Consider the following 19,256-nt stretch of genomic DNA (forward strand, 5'->3'; position numbering starts at 1 on the left):
TGTTAACAAAAGCTGAAACATGCATACAAAAATAACCATAGACTTGACTGGTGGAAGGAAAAAGAAAGGAAAGCGGGGGAGAATGGAAATTCACCTGTCCTTTGCTGTTCTCCCATCAGCATAAATACCCTCAGTTCGATTTCAGTCTCTTATCTGTCTAAATGCAGCTTGAAGGATGCACATTACTGCCTCACTCCCATCCCTGAATTTGCTGTTCTGTTACTGATAGATGGAGCTCAAAGGTTTGAGTGAGCCACAGTGGCTCAGTAAGATATGCAATAGCAAACCCTTCCTTCTGTTTGTCTTGGCGCTTCTAATGTATGCGGCCTCTCTGGGTGGTTTAAGCTGTTTAGGTACCTTCTATGAAATGTGAGTTCTAATGACAAAACTAATGTGATTAGCTGAGTGAGAGTGAGAAGGGTATTGAGAGCTTAGGGGAAGAAAACTGTTAGAATAGCTGAATGTGCTGCATAATCCTTTCTCTAGTGTGGGCGGATGGTGCCCTCTGAGAAGCGATTGGTCTCTCAGCTTCCACCCCGGTGCTTGATCTACAGAAGTAGGGCTGTCTGCAGCTCTTTAGACTCTCATCTTTACCTTCTGCAGTGCACCAGGGCACTAGTGAATGAGCTTTCAGCGCCTTTAATTGCTCAGGGGCAGAGCTGGTTAGTGAACCTAGTCCGTGCTTCATTTGTAATGAAAGAGCTGCCGGGGCTCAAGCAACTTTTTTACATTCATAACTGATGCAACAAGCCCAGAGGTGCCGGGGCTATGAGCTGCCAAACCTAGTGGTGCCAGGCACAGCCCTGGCAAACCCTGGCACAAACTAAGCACTGAAACTAGCCAAGGCAGAAAGCTCTCTTAATAATGATGGCAGAAGAGTTGGTGACTTACACTTAGGCCTTGTCTTTACTAGTATGTTCTTGCCTCCTATTAGCTAACACAAGGTAAAGTCCTAGTGACGAAGCGGGAGTTAGCAGGCCGAGGTTAACTTGTGTTAACACTGCTATGGGGCAGCCTGGAGTTGCTCACTCATGTTAAAACTATGAACTGCCTGAGTTCGCAGGTCACAGACAACTCTAGGCTCCCTCATAGCCCCTACTTCAACCTGCTAACTTGTGCTAAAACTGGTAACTACCTCTTCTTCAGTAGGATTTTACCTTGTATTAGGCACTCTGTTAGCTAACAGGAGGAAAGAACACCTCTTTACTCCTAGTGAAGGCATACCCTTACTGAACGTTATGCCCAGCCCAAAGTGAGCTGTATTCTGCTGAGCACCAGCCACTCCCTTCAGCTTCAGGGGGAGTTACAGGTACTCTCCGTACCCTGCAGGGGGCTGGATTGCACACCTCTGCCCCCCATAAGTCTGTGGGAAGAGGCTAAGGGGAGAGGAAAGTTACACAAATAACCCCTCCCAGAGTTTCTTCCTGATTATCTTTTCATGGGGACGGGATTTGCACACTGCCTCCTCCCTCCAACACACACACATTCCCACAATGAGCTACGGAGCCTGCCCCCAAACCGTGTAGATCCCAGAAGGTCTGCAGATGGCCAGAACTGTTTGCACAGGAATCCATGTGACTTCACAACTGCTCTAGAGCCATGGTGCATCTCCTCCAGTCCCCGGCAGGCGCCGCAGTAACAGGGATTCCCATGGCCACCCAAATGAAGACTGGGTTGGGGACTGGGGTCTGATGGATGTGCCCTGGCCCTCCCCACACTTACCATTGGGATGCTCAGTCTCTGCCCTTCCTCATGTAGGTCCCAGACGTACTGAGAGCCCTCCACAGAGCAGGAGATAAGGGACTTGTGCTCAGGAGTCAGCTGCCACGTACCTCTTCTGTTTGGGAAGGGGGAAAATCGGTGTGGAGGCAGATCATGGTGTGATGTAGGCCAGGATTTAACCCTGAGCTACAAACCAAACCCAGCATTGATTTAATTCTCCAGCAGCACAGTGCCTCCTTCCAATATGTTTTCCAGAGCTGAAGAAATAAAAAAAACTGCTAGAGTGATTAAAAACAGTATCACTTTAAAAATGAGAAACTTCCCAATTTATGTTGATTTATTATTTATATTACAGTAGCATCTAGAAGCCCCAGCCATGGATTGGAGCCCCATTGTGCTAGATGCAATGAACTTACATTTTTAGGAGACATTTTTCATCCCAAAGGAACTCCAAATTATTTATTAACTTTTCTAACTAATTATAAAGCATAATCTGTTTTTATAAAGCAAGGGAATTGGATGCTGTCAAGGCCGATTCCCCACTCTGGCACTTTCAGTGCAGAAGGTGGGGGCCTGCAAGGAGTCTAATACTGGCTACTCCAGGCTTGTATTAAACTCCCAAGGTTACAGCTTTTCTCTGACCTTGGATGGGTAGATGCTGCCACCACCCAGATGCAAAACCCCTTGGAACTCAGGAAGGTCCACTTGGGAATTCCTTCCTTTGGGGTACCTTCAAGCCTTTTCACCCCGCTCAGGGGAAGAGCCGAGAAAGGAAAACAAAGAAATCATCTGTTGTCACCAGCTAACTAAAAAACATGTTCACAAACCTCTTCAGCCACACACATCCAAATCCTGTTAGTAAAAAAGGTAAATTTTATTAAAAACAAAAAGAAAGAAAATACATCTGAAACTTAGGCTTTTGCTAAATTTAAAAAACCCACATACAAAAATTAAACATCAAGAATAACCTTCTTGAGGTCCAGCCTAAAGGTTACAAGCAACACAAAAGCATTTGGGGTTAGCACAGAGGAGTCCACAAGCCTTACAGAAATAAAGGAAATAACCATACTCACGTCTTTCTAAACATTCCTGATCTACTTATATATTTGGGGGGTTTCAAATAAGTAGTTCTAGTTATGGTCTGATGATTTTTACATCTGGTCTCCAGCTTCTCACAGCACAACTGCTCCCCTCTTCCCTGGAGAACAACAACAGACCGACAAAGGGAAGTTTTTTTTCCCCATTTTAAAAAGTTCTAGCCTTCCCATTGGCTCTTTTGGTCAGGTGCCCACTCCCTTTCCTTCATTTGGAGACTTCTGTAACCCTTTACAGGTAAAGCAAGTAGAGAGCAGCTACCAAGATGGATTTTATAGCTAACGGGCTGGCTGGGTGTCCATAAAAGGGAACTACCCCTCCCCTTCATTTATCACAGATGCAGAAACCGCTAATACAATATTAAGATTGTACAGTTGAAATAAAATCGGGAAATTCAAAATGTTGGGTACTAGCAGCAAAATAACTCAGCTGCATTACACGTAATATTTTATATTTCTGTTTTTCTGATTTAATATAATTGTCTTGGTAACATATACCATAAAATTAAATAGGGTGACCAAGAAATGCTGTAGTTCAGATTGACAAAACTTTCAAAAGAAAGCAGTGCACCAGACCCGACTTGTTCTCAGGTTTGGTCAGTCTGTGTCAAGGGCATCATTAGAGACATTTCCCCCTTTCTCTTGCTATAGGTAGTTTGCAAGTTCTTGAAGAATCCCAAACTGCCAGACAAATTACTGCTACAGAATGTTTTCCAGGCAGTAAATGTCTACTACAACTACTCGGGAGCTGCATCGTGCCTTAACACGTCTCAGAGTGCCACAAGAAATCTTGGGCTGACGGGCTGGTACTATCAGGTACGTACACAAACCTTTTCCAAAATGTCCAAAGTGCCAAAGCTATTGTGAATTCTCAATTCATTCTGTCAGAATCTTTTAACTTGTGTTAATATATGGGTGCAGATCCTTGGTTGCTGTAAATTGGCATACCTTCACTGAGAAATCAACACAAGCTGTGCCGTTTGCACCAACGGACTGTCAGACCTCATTTTTTCCAAAATCAAGCTTGTCTAGAACTCAATAGGAATGTGTCAAGGGATTATCATTAGCTTTTGTGAACAGTCCTGGCCTTCCCAACAAAGGAGTTTGTGTTAGATGATTTCTATGAATTAGACTGTGATTTTAAAACATTATTTCAGTCTTTATTTGTGAAATCGGTTAACAGAACCTGAACGTTATCTTGAGCTTGTATGTATGGTGGTGAATTGGGTGGAACCTTTTTAATGACATGAGTAATACATCCTGGTGACCTGCAGATATGCGGTAGGGAAAATCATCAAGAATTAAAATAATGAATGTTTACAGCAGTTTTCATCTTTAGCGCACAAAGCACTTGACAATGGAAGGTCAGTACCATTATCCCCATTTTATAGGTGGGGAGACTGAGATATATATATAGAGGGAAAGAGATTTGCACAAGGTCACGCTGCAAGATAGTGGCAGAGCGGGGAACAGAACTTGGGGCTCCTGGGTGTTTGACGATTGGTTTAAGATTCACACCAACATTTTTATTAGAAGCAAACCATTAAGTTCCAGCAAAAAAAACCCGAATTTGAGTCTATGTAAATTTACAAGGGTAAATTGATTCTGGTTTATTCAAATAGAACCACTTCTGATGTGTCCTCTGGCTAGTGGTATTGAGGTCAGTGGGACAACTGGTCTGGGAAAGGCAAGCAGTTTGTGGCTCAGTGTCTGCATTTTAATATGTAGCAAATATCTATTGTTATGTAAGGCATTGAAAGGAATCCTCCTTTACAGTACAGCTGTAGCCACAACTAGCATATTTAAAGTCTCCAACAGAAGCCACAATTATGTTTTCCTGCTGTGCCTTCCAGGCTTGCACAGAAATGGTGATGCCCATGTGCACAGATGGTGTCAATGACATGTTTGAGCCTAGGAAATGGAACTTCCATGTCTTCTCTGAAGAATGCTTCAAACTGTGGAAAGTGAGGCCTCGCCCTTCCTGGATTCCTTCTGTGTATGGAGGGAAAAACATCAGTTCACACAGTAACATCATCTTCAGGTGAGCTTACTTCAGCTTCTGTAACAATCCCCCTCTACCAACATGGGTTGCTGGTGGGGATAGAATCTGGGGCTTTGAGCACCAAAACCACAAGCCTCTACACTTTTTGTTTTCATCTAATGTGTAGCCGTAGCCAGGAGTTCCCAGCGTTCCCCAATTCTCTCCTCGGTGCTCTTGCAGAAGTTGGTGGGAGTTGCATGTGCACCTCTGAAAGGTGAATTTGGCTTATGGCTTTGTGGAGTGTGGCTCTGTTTCTGTGAGGAAACATCTCTTCCCCGGTAAATGGAAGTCTAAAAACCACAAACTCCAACACCAGGAGTCTTTTGCCCTATCTGTCACCCTGAGTCACAGCCTCTGCTGTGGGCTGGAGCAACCTTCCCTCCCTCAGCTGGATGCAGGGGAGCTGCCACCCACCCTCTTTGAAAGCCTTAGCTTTGGGCCCTGAAAATGGAAGCCAGCATTTGGATCATGTCTCAAGCCCTCTGTTCTCTTGGCCAAGGCCTGAGTCTCTTAATTTCCCTCTGGGATGTTGGCTGCCCAGTCTCTCAGACCCGCTTGTTGGGGTACTCCAGGAATACTGGTTGTTGCCAGCCCCTGGGTCTGCCTGTCAGCTCTGTCACCAAGTCCACACCAACTTGCCCCTTCCCAGGGTTCCTTGCCCTTCTGTCTGTCTACTAGGTCTCCTTCTGGCCCCCTTTCACCAGTTTCATTCTCAGGCTCTTTTAGCAGAGATCCTGGGGACCTCCTGCCTCTTTCCCAGTCTACCTCTCAATATAGAAACCAGTAGCCTAATCTTTTACAGCCCATCTCCTAGTCTCTGTAACATGGGGAATGATCCTTCTTTTAATAAGAAAATGAGGGGAGTATAAATATAATTTGTAGTATAGACCCCAAACTCACAAACCGGCCCTCCTTTCCTAACACGAGACAACTCTTTCAGCAAACGACTATTAATCATTGTTTCTTAAGCAGCTTTCTAGATTTCTTCCCCCCTTTATTTTTAAAGAGAGAAAGCTAGGAACTCTGATAGGGAGATCAGTCTTCCTTCTGATGCAGCACACAGTGATTGCCTACCGCTGGCAGCTCCCCAAGAGACCTCTTGTGCTATCATTCAAATTGTTCAAGTTCCTTTAGAAAAGAAACTTCTTTAAACAAAAGTCAGAATTAGTCTTTGGGACCTAGTAAATAGCTGTGTATTTTAAAAGTAAGGCATCCTGGCTTGAATCAGGGATTAGTCTCAGGATTTCAGCCTCTGACTTTGGTTTCTTAGCTCCAAAGGCCTATTGCTTTTCTCTCTTATTGGTCTCTTGCTGTTCCTTCCCCAGCAGGTATCTGCTCCAAAGTGTGAAACTGTGCTTTGATGGAAATCTTTCTTTAAGTGATAAAAAAAGAAAAAAAAAAAACAACCCCAAATCTTCTAATTTAGTTCCTGCAAATTGTTTCTTGTTCTTAATAAGATTCCACAAAATTGTACAGTATGATTCTGCTTTAGAAATCTACAGATGAGCAAACAAACCTATTTAAAGCATGTTTAAGCATTTATGCCAGCTCAGGGCATTTGAAACTAGAAAAGCTTGAAAGCAACCAAATGAATGAAAAAGAAGTGCTTTACACACAATGCTGTGGACCACAAGCAGAGCTGTTTCCCTGCGGACGGACTGACACACACACACACACACACACACACACACACACACACACACACACACACACACACACACACACACACACACACACACACACACACCTACCTTTTATCCTGAAGGGCCACAAAGAATCCCTGCATCCACCATGGAGATGCAGCCCCACATGGAGTAAAATGCAACATCTGCTTAACTGCAAAGGGGGGAGGGATAGCTCAGTGGTATGACCATTGGCCTGCTAAACCCAGGGTTCTGAGTTCACTCCTTGAGGGGGCCACCTAGGGATCTGGGGCAAAAATCCGTACTTGGTCCTGCTACTGAAGGCAGGGGGCTGGACTCCATTACCTTTCAGGGTCACTTCCAGTTCTATGAGATAGGTATATCTATCTATCTATATTATTATTTTTTAACTCACAACAGTTTTAGGACAGTGAGTGAAACATACTATATTGGAATGGAACCGTTGGGTGGATTTTCTCCAGGCCGAATGTAATTACCCAGATTGGAATTTGGCCAGGATACTGGAACTGATGTCTCTACTCCTACAAAAAATGCCCTGAGATATATAAGAAACAAAAATGGTCATGACTTCTGCCCTCTTATCCAAAAGATGACACCCTTAGCAGCAGTGTCCTAGAGCACCGTGCTGAGGCATTAGTCAGTATTGACTCAGAGAAATCCCCAGCACCACTTCTGTAGCTCCTTGGAGATCTTCCATCAAACTCTCTCAGCTTGTGAACGCTACTGAGACCACAACTGATGTGGTATGGCTTTCCGGGAGAGTGCACTTTTATTACAACTTTAGCTTTGTGAGCTTGGTGTTTGCAGTGACTCTTTCACTCTCAGCAATTTTCATACCAGAGAGTCTTATTGGAAGCTATTCAGTTTTTCAGTTGGCATGGCATGGAAACCTTGCATCATGGTGGAAACCATACTTTAATCCCGTTAACACATGGGATTGTAGAGGTTTTTGTTGCAAGTGATAAGTTTCAGAGTGATGATGTTAGACTGTGAAGGCTCCTCCCAGCTGCTAGGAGGGGTGGGGGATGAGGGAGAAAGATGAGCCTGGTCTGAGAAAATGGGTTGAGAGCTTTCTCATAGGGATGTTTCTTTAGGGTCAGGGCCCTTTAGGAAGTTCTGTTTGTACTGTCCGTACTGGGCAGTGATGGCAGGGGTAAAGAACTAATGATGGAGGTGGGAAATAGGAACTTTACACTGGAAACTTGATTTTTTTTTTTCAAAGCCTCACCAGGATCCTTGTAGATGATGATTTGCTTTGGAACTTGTCCCTCAAGAAGCATTCGTAACCATGTAGCGAATGGAGAGGAATGGCTGACTCCTGAATATTATTTCACTTGGATAAAAATGAGTGTTTGCTTGAATTTATTCTCTTGTATTCTCAGACTCTTCAGTTGCAAGATGCTCAGCAAAGCACTTAAGCTTAACTTTAAGTCTGCATTGCAGTAAATAGGACTATTCATATGCTTAAAGTTAAGCACATGCTTAACTGCCTTAGCGGATCAGGATCCGATCACTCAGCACCTTCCAGGATAAAGCCCCTACTGAACATTGTTTCTCAATCTACATCAATGCTGCCAATGCCATCACTTGGCACGTTGGCCAGAACCTTGGATGGAGCAGCCAGACTCTCCCATGAAATCAAGGGATGGTGTTGTTTTCCTGCTGCATGCTTTAATTTCCACATGAGTGGGACCAAGAAATCCAAGTCCATGTACATTTTGGGTCTCTCAGCAACTCAACTTACTGTTGCTAAGGCACTGGGCTGATTCAGGCGACCTTTTAAATCAAATGCATTTTGCTTATTGTGCAGCTCTCTCTATGTGTTTTTGTTTTGCAAATACAGACTGTTTTTTTTTCTCCTGAGCCATATTAAGATGTATTGAAATTAGAGGTACCGGGAGAGATGCAAGATTTTCTGTATTTTTCCACTGAGGAAAAACAAACACTATAATACTATAGTTCAAACACAGTCGGTTTTTATTTGTAGTTCTTTAAGGTCAAAAGTTGGAGATGGAGACAAATGTTTTGAGTGTAATCGACTGTGATATTTTTATGAAACACAATGGCTGTGTGATATTAACAGACCCCTGTCCCTCTAGGCATCTGATCCTGTAACGCACCAGATTTGGCTCAGGACAGAACATCACGAAGGTGCACAAAGTGTTCAATGGCCTCTGTGCTGTTCCAAGCAACAGCATGAGATCTAACCTAACCTATTTCTAGCTGTGTGGTGACTACAGATGTAATAGAAACGTCTTTTGTGTCCCAGGAAGAGTATCTGAAAGATTTAACTTAAAACTTGAATTCTAAATAAAATAAAATAAAAGGGCCCAGGGCTATAATCCTTCTTCTTGCAACAGTTCCCCTGATTTAAATGGGAGTGAACAAATAAGGATTACCCCCAGAGACTGTGTTTATTTGGTGTGCTCTCCAAAGTCTCCTCCTTTCATCTGGAGAGATGGCACTAGAGATAACGTTGTCGAATGGAAGGGATGAGAGAAAAAGTAGCATACGTTAGTGGACTGAGCCCAGGATTGGGAATTAGACACTCTTAAATGCCAATCCTGATTCTGCCACTGATTTGCTGTATGGACTTGGGTAAATCACGTTGGACCTGATCCAAAGCCAGTGGAAAGCCTCCCATTGATTTCAATGGGGTTTAGATTGTTGCCTGTAGGGCTTGAATTTTCAGAAGTGTCCACCAGATGGTGTCTCCAGCTGGGCACCCAAAATTCTTGGGCACTTTGAAAAACTTGGACCTTTCCCAGTTGACCCATCTGTAAAAACAGGGAAGTTGCTCCATTATTTTTGCAGAAAAGGCATTAAAATAAAGGCATAAATAAATGAATAGCTTGGTACCGAAAGTGCAGAAGGGAAAAGAGAAGATAGAAGTATATTGATCTATCACTCTGCGACAGTCACTCTTTTTCTGTCTGGAAAAGGCAATCGGTGTGGAAAAGTATACCCATTTGAATGTGAATTTGCAAACGAAGCTGGCTCGATTCCCCCAGTAAGTTTAAGTGAATGTAGGCTACTTCAGTTCCTGTTTAAGCTGTTGCATGTTGTTGCTGAACTCTATGGAAAAAATGGCCACATTTTATCTCCTGAGGAGCTGGATTTCAGTGGGGGCAGAAATGGATCCCCAAGGAGTTCATACAAATCCTACTGAGCCAGAATGTGATACCCTTACTCCCCACTGAGTGGTAGGTTATTCCACAAGTAGCCCCGTTCACTTGGGTAGGACTGTTCATGGTATAAGGTGCTATAGGTATCACAATCTGACCCGTACACTCAGTGCCTTAAATTCTATACTCCCTGGATGAACAATACTGCGTAAGAGCATTAGCAGGACACATTGTCTGAGATGAATGTCCCCAAGGGGGGGAATGTGCTTAACTCTCACCAGTTGCACTGGCAGCTGAGGATAGTCTGTGCCTTGCAGGATTGGGTTGTGCATTTCTAGCCCCTATGAATCTGGAGAAAACCTTCAAAATGTGGAGGGGATGGGACATGGGGATGAGACTCCCCTCTGGCCCTGTTAGCTGGGAAAGTTAATACCGCCTCGGATTCTGAGCCAAAGCCCCCAGGAGCTGCCATTGTCTGGTGGGAGTCTGAAAGTACAGGCCCAAGGGAGCCCTTCTGCTAGGAGAGGGGGCAGATAGGGCCATCCTCTCCTTCCCTGTGGCTTCTTGTCATCTCCTGGGATCAACAAGTAAGGCCCCCCTCCTTGCGTGGCAATCTACAGTAACCTTTGCACTGAATTTTTCACTGAGTTGTCCTCATGAGACGTTCCTTTCTGTGGCTTTTTCGTGTGGGAGGGAACAGTCTGGGCCCTAGTTGGTGGCAGAATGCTGAAGCAGAACACCACAGAGCAGGGGGACTTTGTTGTAGAATTTGGGTCTATCCTGAATACTGAGCCTCTGATCGTAACAGTGGCTGTTGAGAGACCCCTAGCTTTATCACACCAGTACCGTCACTCGGGATAGTAACTGTAATCTAACTGGCTATATGGACTTTCCTTATAGCAATGGCGGATTGGACCCGTGGTCTGGAGGTGGAGTGACTCGGAACATCACAGACTCTCTCATTGCAATTGTGATCCCAGAAGGAGCTCATCACTTGGACCTGCGTGCCAGCAATCCCGGTGACCCCAAATCTGTGCTGCAAGCCCGAGCCTTGGAAGTTCAGTACATGAAGCAATGGATTGAAAAGTCCAGGCATAAGCACTAAAGTGGTACTGTAATAATGGTGGTTATTATCTCCCATTGGCTTCAATGGGAGCAGGATCAGGCCCTTATTACAGAGTTCTGTTCAAAACGTTGTTCACCCCTGCTTCCTCTCTTCCTTTACTAGCTGCTTGTCAGCACTGTGCCTTTCACTGGGAGGTAGAGGAGGTGGCTGTCAGTTGGAAGTCTGCTCCAGTAGCAAATCTCAATCAATAAAGTACATGGATTGAGTCACCCATGGTGGCATGCTTTCCTGTTCTGCTACTACCAAATGCTGCATTACATCCTCTTTCAACATGCTTGTGTGGGGCCTGATTCCTGCTAGGCCCCGTATAGCCTCACAAAATCAGTTTCCAAAGTTACTAGCGAAGTGTGTGCTTGACCAGACGCAGGGACCACTAAACTCCATGGCAAAGCTCTCACTGATTTCAACTGGATCTCAATGCAAGGCCTGCATCTCAGCTTGTGTAAATTGCCAGAGCTCCGACAGGAGCGCCCCAGCTGAGATCTGCCCTAGAACTTGCCCCTATCAACACAAACTGCACGTATGCTGTCTTCTATCAGACACAGACTAATTAGTTAATACTCTAACCCAGAGAGTGAGACACCACATCTGTCCAGTTGAGAAGTATAGGGAGACTTGCTGAGTATTGCCTCCTACAGGCAAACCCTTGTCTTTGGTGACTCTTTGCAAGTCTCTCCAAGCTTTCCAGGAGAACTTTTATTGTTTCCAACCTCCAGTTAAAACCAAACCATGATAGGGAGCTGAGTTTTGGTGATCCCTTGGCTTCAGACAGTTGTCACCTCTGTACTGGAGAGTTGCATGGGGATACAGTGCCCATTGTATATGCATGGGGATACAATGCCCATTGTTCCTACTCTAAAATAATTGCTCCTCCCTCCACCCCTCACCATATAAAAATGCAAGTCTCTCCAAGCTTTGTTTCCAACCTCCAGTTAAAACCATTTTTATATGGTGAGGGGTGGAGGGAGGAGCAATTATTTTAGAGTAGGAACAAAACCACATTGGGATGTGATTTCAAGACTTTTTTTTTAAAGCAGAATAGTAGGAATCAGCTAAATATTTTTCTTGTTTTCAGCAGCGTCTTAACCAAGTTGTCATATACTGTATGGTTGTTTCTATTCTCCTCTGCACAGAACAAACAGGACTGGCCCCTAAACACACATTTGTTGATTAATTCTCTAATTGATTGGCTGTGCACAATTTATCACTTTTCTTCCTCCCCCACTGCTTCCCTTAGGTCCAGGGCTAGGATATCTGTTGCCGCCAAAGAGAAAGGTGGGTATTTTCTTCCTTCTTGTTGCTTTCCCACAAACATTTTATTTTTGTTTTTTTTCAGAGCATCACTGGGAAACTTTCTTTAAACTCTTCTACTGGAGAGGGAACCTGACACAGTACTCATGCTAGCTAGATCGTATTAAGTGACAAATAATTGGGGCTGGACCTTGTTTTTTTTTCCCTTTTCTGTGTATTGATGAGATTCTGCATGGTCTGGTTGCTGATGGTGGTTCAATAAAGGCCTTTTAAAAATTGTTTGCAGGGCAAACTATTCAGAACGCAGCTAAACTGTTCAGACACCATTGACCCAAAGCGTGAGGCAGTGCTCAGCAGGGCAGGTGCACTAGATGGCTTTCTGTAGGGCTTCCACAAGAGACAAACTGCCCAATTCATGCAGACAGCATATTTGGCGTTAATAAATGGCAAAGTCCTCTCACTTTGCAGCCTTGGCTTTGTTCACACTGAAAGCCTCCTTCCAAAAGGCCCCCTTTCTAGGCGAACAGGACTAGATAATTTCATTTCAGAAAGTCTCAACGCAACAAACGGACCCAAGGGTCTCTTAGAATTCCAGTTTCATTTGTATTTATCAGCCTAAAATACAAAATTTCTTCTTACTCCAGGCTGCTTTTTACATTCCCACGCAATCCAGCATTTTCTAGGAACAAAATAGATCTTGTTCCGAACCTTTAATTTTTTTGATACACTCCAGTACGTCTGGTTCTCTTCTTGACAGAGCTCTCGGCATATCCTTGCTTTTGCTCCAGTGTTCTAGGAAAGGTTGATTTGAACAAGGAGGCCTTTATGTTCAGGTTCAGCAGTCTGGACCTTTCACGCTCTGTCTTTAGCAAGTAATCACTTTGGAGCCTATAAAGAGTGAGACCAGAGAAGCATCCTAGTGCAAGGGGAAGAGCTCTTTAGAACTGGACTAAAATCTGTCAGTTATTAGTAATCTCCATTCAAATGGGTCAATTTTCTAGCATTATGATGTAAATGTGTCCTTGTGTGTGTGTGTGTGTGTGTGCGCACTTTACAATAAAATAGTGGCCTTAACTTTTTTTGTTAAAACTTTTTAGATCAAATAAAAACTAACCACATTTCCTATGTCCACTGCCAAACAAAAGTTAAAACCTGAAGACACAATCGATAGTCTTAAGATAGTATCTAGGTTTATTTTTAACACACTTTATTGCAGGGCAAGAAAGGGAACTGACCAAGTAAATCTAAACATTGGGAATGCACAAACCACTCATAACCAAGGAGAGAAAGGATAAGGGCCTAATCCAACTACTTCCATTGACCGCAGAGGGAACATTGTCAGATCTAGAGATGATTGAACTAAAATGTCTTGAAAACACTTTGGTTTTCAAAAACAACTGTCTTTTAAAAAAAAAAAAAAACACTTTCATTTTTTTTCTTTCTCCTCCTCCATCTCTGCCTTTTTGCTATTTTCTGTAGCATTTTTGTTTTCATTTTTTAAAGGAACATTTCAGATTTTTTTCACAAGGTTGTAAAAATGCCCTTTTTTGACTCCACCCCCCAAATCTTTACATTAAAAAAAATATTTCCATTAGCTCTATCCAGTCCCTTGCTCAGACTTCTAGATAATGCTTCCATCTATTGTAGGCCGAACTTGTGCTGTACCATTCTTCTAGTGTCTAGGGGCTTGATTTAAAGCCCATCAACGTTACTGAAAATCTTTCCATACACTTCAGTGAGCTTTGGATCAGGCCCTTACCACTTTTCCTAGATTTTTAACAAGGTGACCAGTTTTCTATTCTGCTTCACAGGGCTTTTTTCAGGCCTTCATCCTAATCATTGAAACTGTAGGTCCAGCTACGTACTTATTTCCCTTAAAGGATCTTTCAGACCTGGTCCAAGAATTTATGTGCATTAGGGAATGACCATCAACAAAGATTGACTACCTCATTTTGAATGTAACTTTCCCTGCTTTTATGTCATGCACGTTAGACTATCAAGAGCTGTGATAGGATCGTTACTTTCTTTGCCCAGCTGTATTGTGATAGGACCATATTTCATGCCCTTCAAGAAGATATTTCCAGATACACTTTTGTTTTCAGTGTGTATTGTGAATTCTTTTGTTTTATGTATATGTTGCCTTTTGGGGGAAAAATGCATAAAATGAAGCAAATAATTTAAATTTCTATGTGTAGCACTGATGATATGTGAATCAAAACCCAGTAACAATAGATCTTACAGCTAGAAGGTTTTGAAATTGAAATCTGTATGACAAAAATATGCTGTAACAAGTATTAAAGATAAATAAATGTCAATTTCTGGAAGATGCTTGTTTCATTTCTAAAGTAAGCAGATTGCTGATATTAGACCAGGGGTCGGCAACCTTTCAGAAGTGGTGTGCCGAGTCTTCACTTATTCACTCCAATTTAAGGTTTCGCATGCCGGTAATACATTTTAACATTTTTAGAAGGTCTCTTTCTATAAGTCTATAATATATAACTAAACTATTGTTGCATATAAAGTAAATAAGGTTTTTAAAATGTTTAAGAAGCCTCATTTAAAATTAATTAAAAGGCAGAGCCCCCCGGACCCGGGCATTGTGAGTGCCACTGAAAATCAGCTCGTGTGCTGCCTTTGGCTCGCATGCCATAGGTTGCCTACCCGTGTGTTAGACGTTGGGGTCTGTCAGCATTTCTGTAAGTAAGTTTTCTAGTTTATGCTTGAGCCACAGATGGGGAAAGTGAGCTAAATATGCCGCTATTAAGTTGGCACCGCTTTGTAATATCCAAGAGGGGTCAGGTGTTCAGACGCCCCTGCTGGTTCAACTAAGAAAGCTGTTTTAATTCTTAACTGATTTGGGGGATTAGATGGCTCAAGAGCTTGGTAATGGGCAAATAACCCTTTCCCCTCTAGTATGCTGGTTTGAATCTAGCCAGGTGAGTATTATTTGAAAGTTGCCATCTGATTGCTGGCTTTTGTTAGTCTCAATCCAGTCCCTAATAGACAAATGTCTGCTCACATACTACACTGATATGAGGGTCATGTAAGTATCTGGATAGACAAGCATCATGGAAACCACTAGTATCCTTGGCACTAATTGACAGGCCCAAAAGGTGAAGATTAGCTAGGACTAAGCAGACTGAAATGCCACGTCACCCATAGGGCCATTCCATACAGGCTGGGGCTGCACGCTGCTGGGCAGAAGTTTGAACAGCTGCTGTCTATAGTATACTGTGCTCATAGGAAACTTTAACTACACCTCTACCCCGATATAACGTGACCCGATATAACATGAATTGGGATATAATGCGGTAAAGCAGTGTTCCGGGGGGGCGGGGCTGCGCACTCCGGCGGATCAAAGCAAGTTCGATATAACGCGGTTTCACCTATAATGCAGTAAGATTTTTTGGCTCCCGAGGACAGCGTTATATCGGGGGTAGAGGTGTACTTAGACCAGTGGTTTTCAACCTGTGGTCCGCAGACCCCTTGGTGTGTTGTAGATTGTCTAAGATTTCCAAAGGGGTCTGCATTTCCATTTGAAATTTTTTAGGGGTCCACAAATGAAAAAGTTGAAAACCACTGACCTAGATCTCTAATACAGTCAAACATGCATTGTCAAAGAGGCTACCAAAAAAATCTAAACTCCATCTTGAGGAGAAGCTATCCTGGCTGTGACACTCTGTACCTCAAAGTTACACCCTGGAACCCCCATATTCACCACTGTCATATAATGATGCAATTTGTACAAAGTATGCCTTGTGAGGTATCCTATTAAAAGCCTTGATCTGTTGAACATTACTATCGTGCTGTCATTGTATGTGAAGTTATGAAGTTATGAAGTATTGCTGTGTATGTTACTGAAATGTGTTGTAAGGTTGGAAACACCCACAGCCAGCCTTTCAGTTGCAACAAAGAAGGGCCAGGCAGCGTTGATGGCCCACCAAGAAAAGAATCCACTATCCCAGAGACGCCTTAGAGAAGGCATGTGCGCAGTGGAAACTGGTTGGCCAATAGGGGGCAGCCCGACCCCCACGTCACAGAAAGTATCTTTCTAGCAGCTGGAAGAAAGTATAAAAGAGGGACAGTGATATCATTTGGCCCCTCTCCTCCCCATCTCAAAACCTGGAAGAATGTCTGCAAGGAAAAGACTTTGAACTGGGGAAGTTTGGTCCCAGTGTGGAAAGTGGTCCAGTCTGTATGCAGAGGAACTGTAATCTGCTTTTACCATCTGTTAAGGTGAGACATTTAGGCTGCAGGTTTATTTTTGTTTCTAACTGATCTCTGTGCCTGCTACTTACAATCACTTAAAATCGATCTTTCTATAGTTAATAAATCTGTTTTGTATCTTACCCAGAACAGTGTGCAATAGTTGAAGTGGCTGGGGGAATCTCAGCTCAGGTTACAAAGGCTGGTGCATGTCCACTTTCCTATGAAGAAGTGGCGAACTAAGTAATGAACTTCCACTGGTCAGGCTTCTGTCCAGTGCAAGATGGTACAGTTCTGGGGTGTAAGACTGAAGACTACGGGGCATTGGCTGGAGCCTCTCTATTGATGGTTTATGAGTGGCTGAGAGATCATTCAAGTAACTCAGCTGTGTCCCTGCCTGTGGATGGCTCTGTAAGTGCAGAGCCTGTCAGAGGGCTTGCAGGTTCACACCAGCATCACAGTGAGAGACAGCCCAGGTTGGTGCATTTGGAGGGCTTAGTGGCCCCACAGTCCAGGTTGCACCCCAGGGACCCTGTCACACAGGCTCACCTACTTAACAACAGAGAGAAACTAAATGAGAATAAAGGGAAAGTTTGGAACTGATGGCTTGAATTTGTCTTAGTAAAGAACTGGGTACCAGAATGCGGCAGGACAAGGTTTATTTATGGAAAGAGTTTTGAGGATTTAAGATTCAAGTGGAGGAGATTTCCAAAGACGCAGAGGATGGTTAGGCCCAAATCCCAATGAGAGGTGCCCAACTCCCATGCATGTCTTTGAATATCACCCCTGCGGGGAATAAGGTCAATATGAGGAAAGATTGAGTTCACAAGCATGGAAGGAGGCTGGGGAACCCTAAATGAGGCCCTAATTAGAACATAACAGACTTCAAGTCCTCCAACAAGTAAGAAGGCAAGGAAGAAATGGCCGGCGTGCCTTCCTGAGGCTTTGCTCAGAGATCTGAAGGTGAAACATTACAACAACAATACAGCATTCTCCCCTGAAAGCTCTAGGTGAAATTTGTCACACGCCGTCAAATGGACTCATGCTTTACCCAGGCCAAGTTGGTAGGGAATAGTGTGTCCCACTGCTGGCTGACATAATAAATTTCTTCATTAAGGGCCAGAGTGTAATGCCCCTATTTTATCTTGACCAGTGTCCAACGTGACGAGCTATCTATCTGGTCGCTTGTGGAGTTGGACGCTTTCAATACGAGTCAGGGTATCAGAAGCTGGCAGTAAGAAGGGGCATGTTACCACCCCAGTGCCCAGGCTCAAGAAGGGCGTAAGATCTCCAACCTCTAAGCATCTTGGCAGCTACTGCCTTGTCTCCAGCTTCTCCTTCCTAGGCAAGATGAGCGAGAAGAAGATAGCTGAGAACAGTGCACTCACTCCAGCAGCATCTAAGATCCAAGAGCCTTTCCATTTAGGCTTCAGAGTAGCTTACAGCACTGCAATGACAGACCATCTCCCTGTGGCTACTGATGGGTTTGTCATCCATTTCTTACTACTCGCACTCTCTGTGCCTTTTGATAAACCCTTTGTGTCATACTAGCCAATCATGTGCAGTGTTAGGCACACACCAGGCATGTTCCAGATGGGCTATTTTACAAATGTCATAGAGGGTTTTAAATAAAGGGGCTTTTTAACCCTTCTGCGTCCAATGCAAGGGAGTTTAGTTGCTATTAATCCAACTGTGCAGGTCTCAGGAGCCATCATTGACCTAAAGTAGTTTTCTATACTCGGATGTTTTGTGAAAATCCAGCCATGTAAATTCCAAAATATAATCTGAGGAGCCTAATTTTAAGCTTTTATTCCTTTTGAGATTTTGGCCTAGGTATTTGTTAGGGGCCAACTTTCAAACTTTTTGCCCAATGTGCATTGGGGCGGTGTCACCCTCCAGTAACAGTGAAGTGTAGCTAGGTCTCACGTGGTGCCCGAAGTTTTCACCCTGTTGTCTAGACCTGTTCTGAGCAGGCTCGCGTGATGCAGTGCTAGAAATGTCTATGCTCCGGCTGCAGTAGATTGCTCACCATTTGTACTTTAGTGGTGCAGCTGCTAGAGTAGGATTTTAGAGAAAACCCATCTAGTGAGGACAAGGGCAGTGAGGAAGTGGATGTGCTGTGACAGCTCCGTGTTGCGCTAATTGTTAGAGCTGTCTGGCAATTGGAATTCCTGTTCCACAGGAAATTCCAAAACAATAATAAAAAGAAATTTAGTTCAGAAAAATCCAAATTTCCTGTGGGCTCGAACTGCTGAAATGTCACGTAGAAAAAGCTAAAGCACTGCTTCATTTAGACATTTTTGAAAGATTTCAGAGCTACCCCAGCAGGTAGGGTGGGGGGGGGGAGGAAGAGGGGAGGGCAGGAACCAGCAGCTCGAGGAGCCTGAGACTTTGAGAGCTGGGAATCCCAGGTCCTGGAAGTCCTGGTTCTGCAGCAATCTGCCTGGCAAGCTGCCCCAGAAGCCTGGAAACCTGCGTGTTCCGTGCTGACAATGAGCAGGGAAACTGCAGAGCTGGCAATAATTTTCTGCCTCCCCTCCCACCTGCCCCCCCTCTCTGCCCACAAAAAGTGAATTTTTCTGGATGAAAATAATCTAGATGGAAAATTCCCAACAACCAACTCTACTAATCATAATCGTGTTGCATTGTGTCTGTGTGTTACAGTCTGTTGCTGCTCAGCAGACACTTTGCGGCAAGGATGGACTTCTCACGATATGCATGTACCCTGCTGGGTGCAATGGGGCTCCTACAGTGGATTGGGCTTTCGGCGCTACACTACTGCAAGACAAAAATAAAGGAAAAGGTGAAGCCGGCGTGGCCAACCTGTGGCTCCGGAGCCACATGCGGCTCTTCAGAAGTTAATATGCGGCTCCTTGTATAGGCACTGACTCCCGGGCTGGAGCTACAGGCGTCAACTTTCCAATGTGCCGGGAGGGGGGGTGCTCACTGCTCAGCCCCTGGCTCTGCCACAGGCCCTGCCCCCACTCTACCTCTTCCTGCCCCCTCTCCTGAGCCTGCCATGCCCTT

General features: G+C 44.1%; 1 protein-coding gene across 2 annotated transcripts in view; it reads left to right on the forward strand.

The window, feature by feature from the left end:
• The window catches only part of PRCP (prolylcarboxypeptidase), a 59,633-nt gene extending 45,286 nt beyond the window's left edge, over window positions 1–14,347 (forward strand). For both annotated transcript variants that reach the window (XM_042855973.2, XM_024107517.3), the window contains exons 7-9: window positions 3,468–3,632; window positions 4,670–4,857; window positions 10,547–14,347. In XM_042855973.2, coding sequence (XP_042711907.1) covers window positions 3,468–3,632; window positions 4,670–4,857; window positions 10,547–10,751 — 558 coding nt within the window. In that variant the 3' untranslated portion in view covers window positions 10,752–14,347. The remainder of the gene's footprint in view (window positions 1–3,467; window positions 3,633–4,669; window positions 4,858–10,546) is intronic.
• Window positions 14,348–19,256: the final 4,909 nt, after the last annotated feature.

Source organism: Chrysemys picta, chromosome 1 (assembly GCF_011386835.1).
Source record: "Chrysemys picta bellii isolate R12L10 chromosome 1, ASM1138683v2, whole genome shotgun sequence".
Taxonomy (NCBI): domain Eukaryota; kingdom Metazoa; phylum Chordata; order Testudines; family Emydidae; genus Chrysemys; species Chrysemys picta.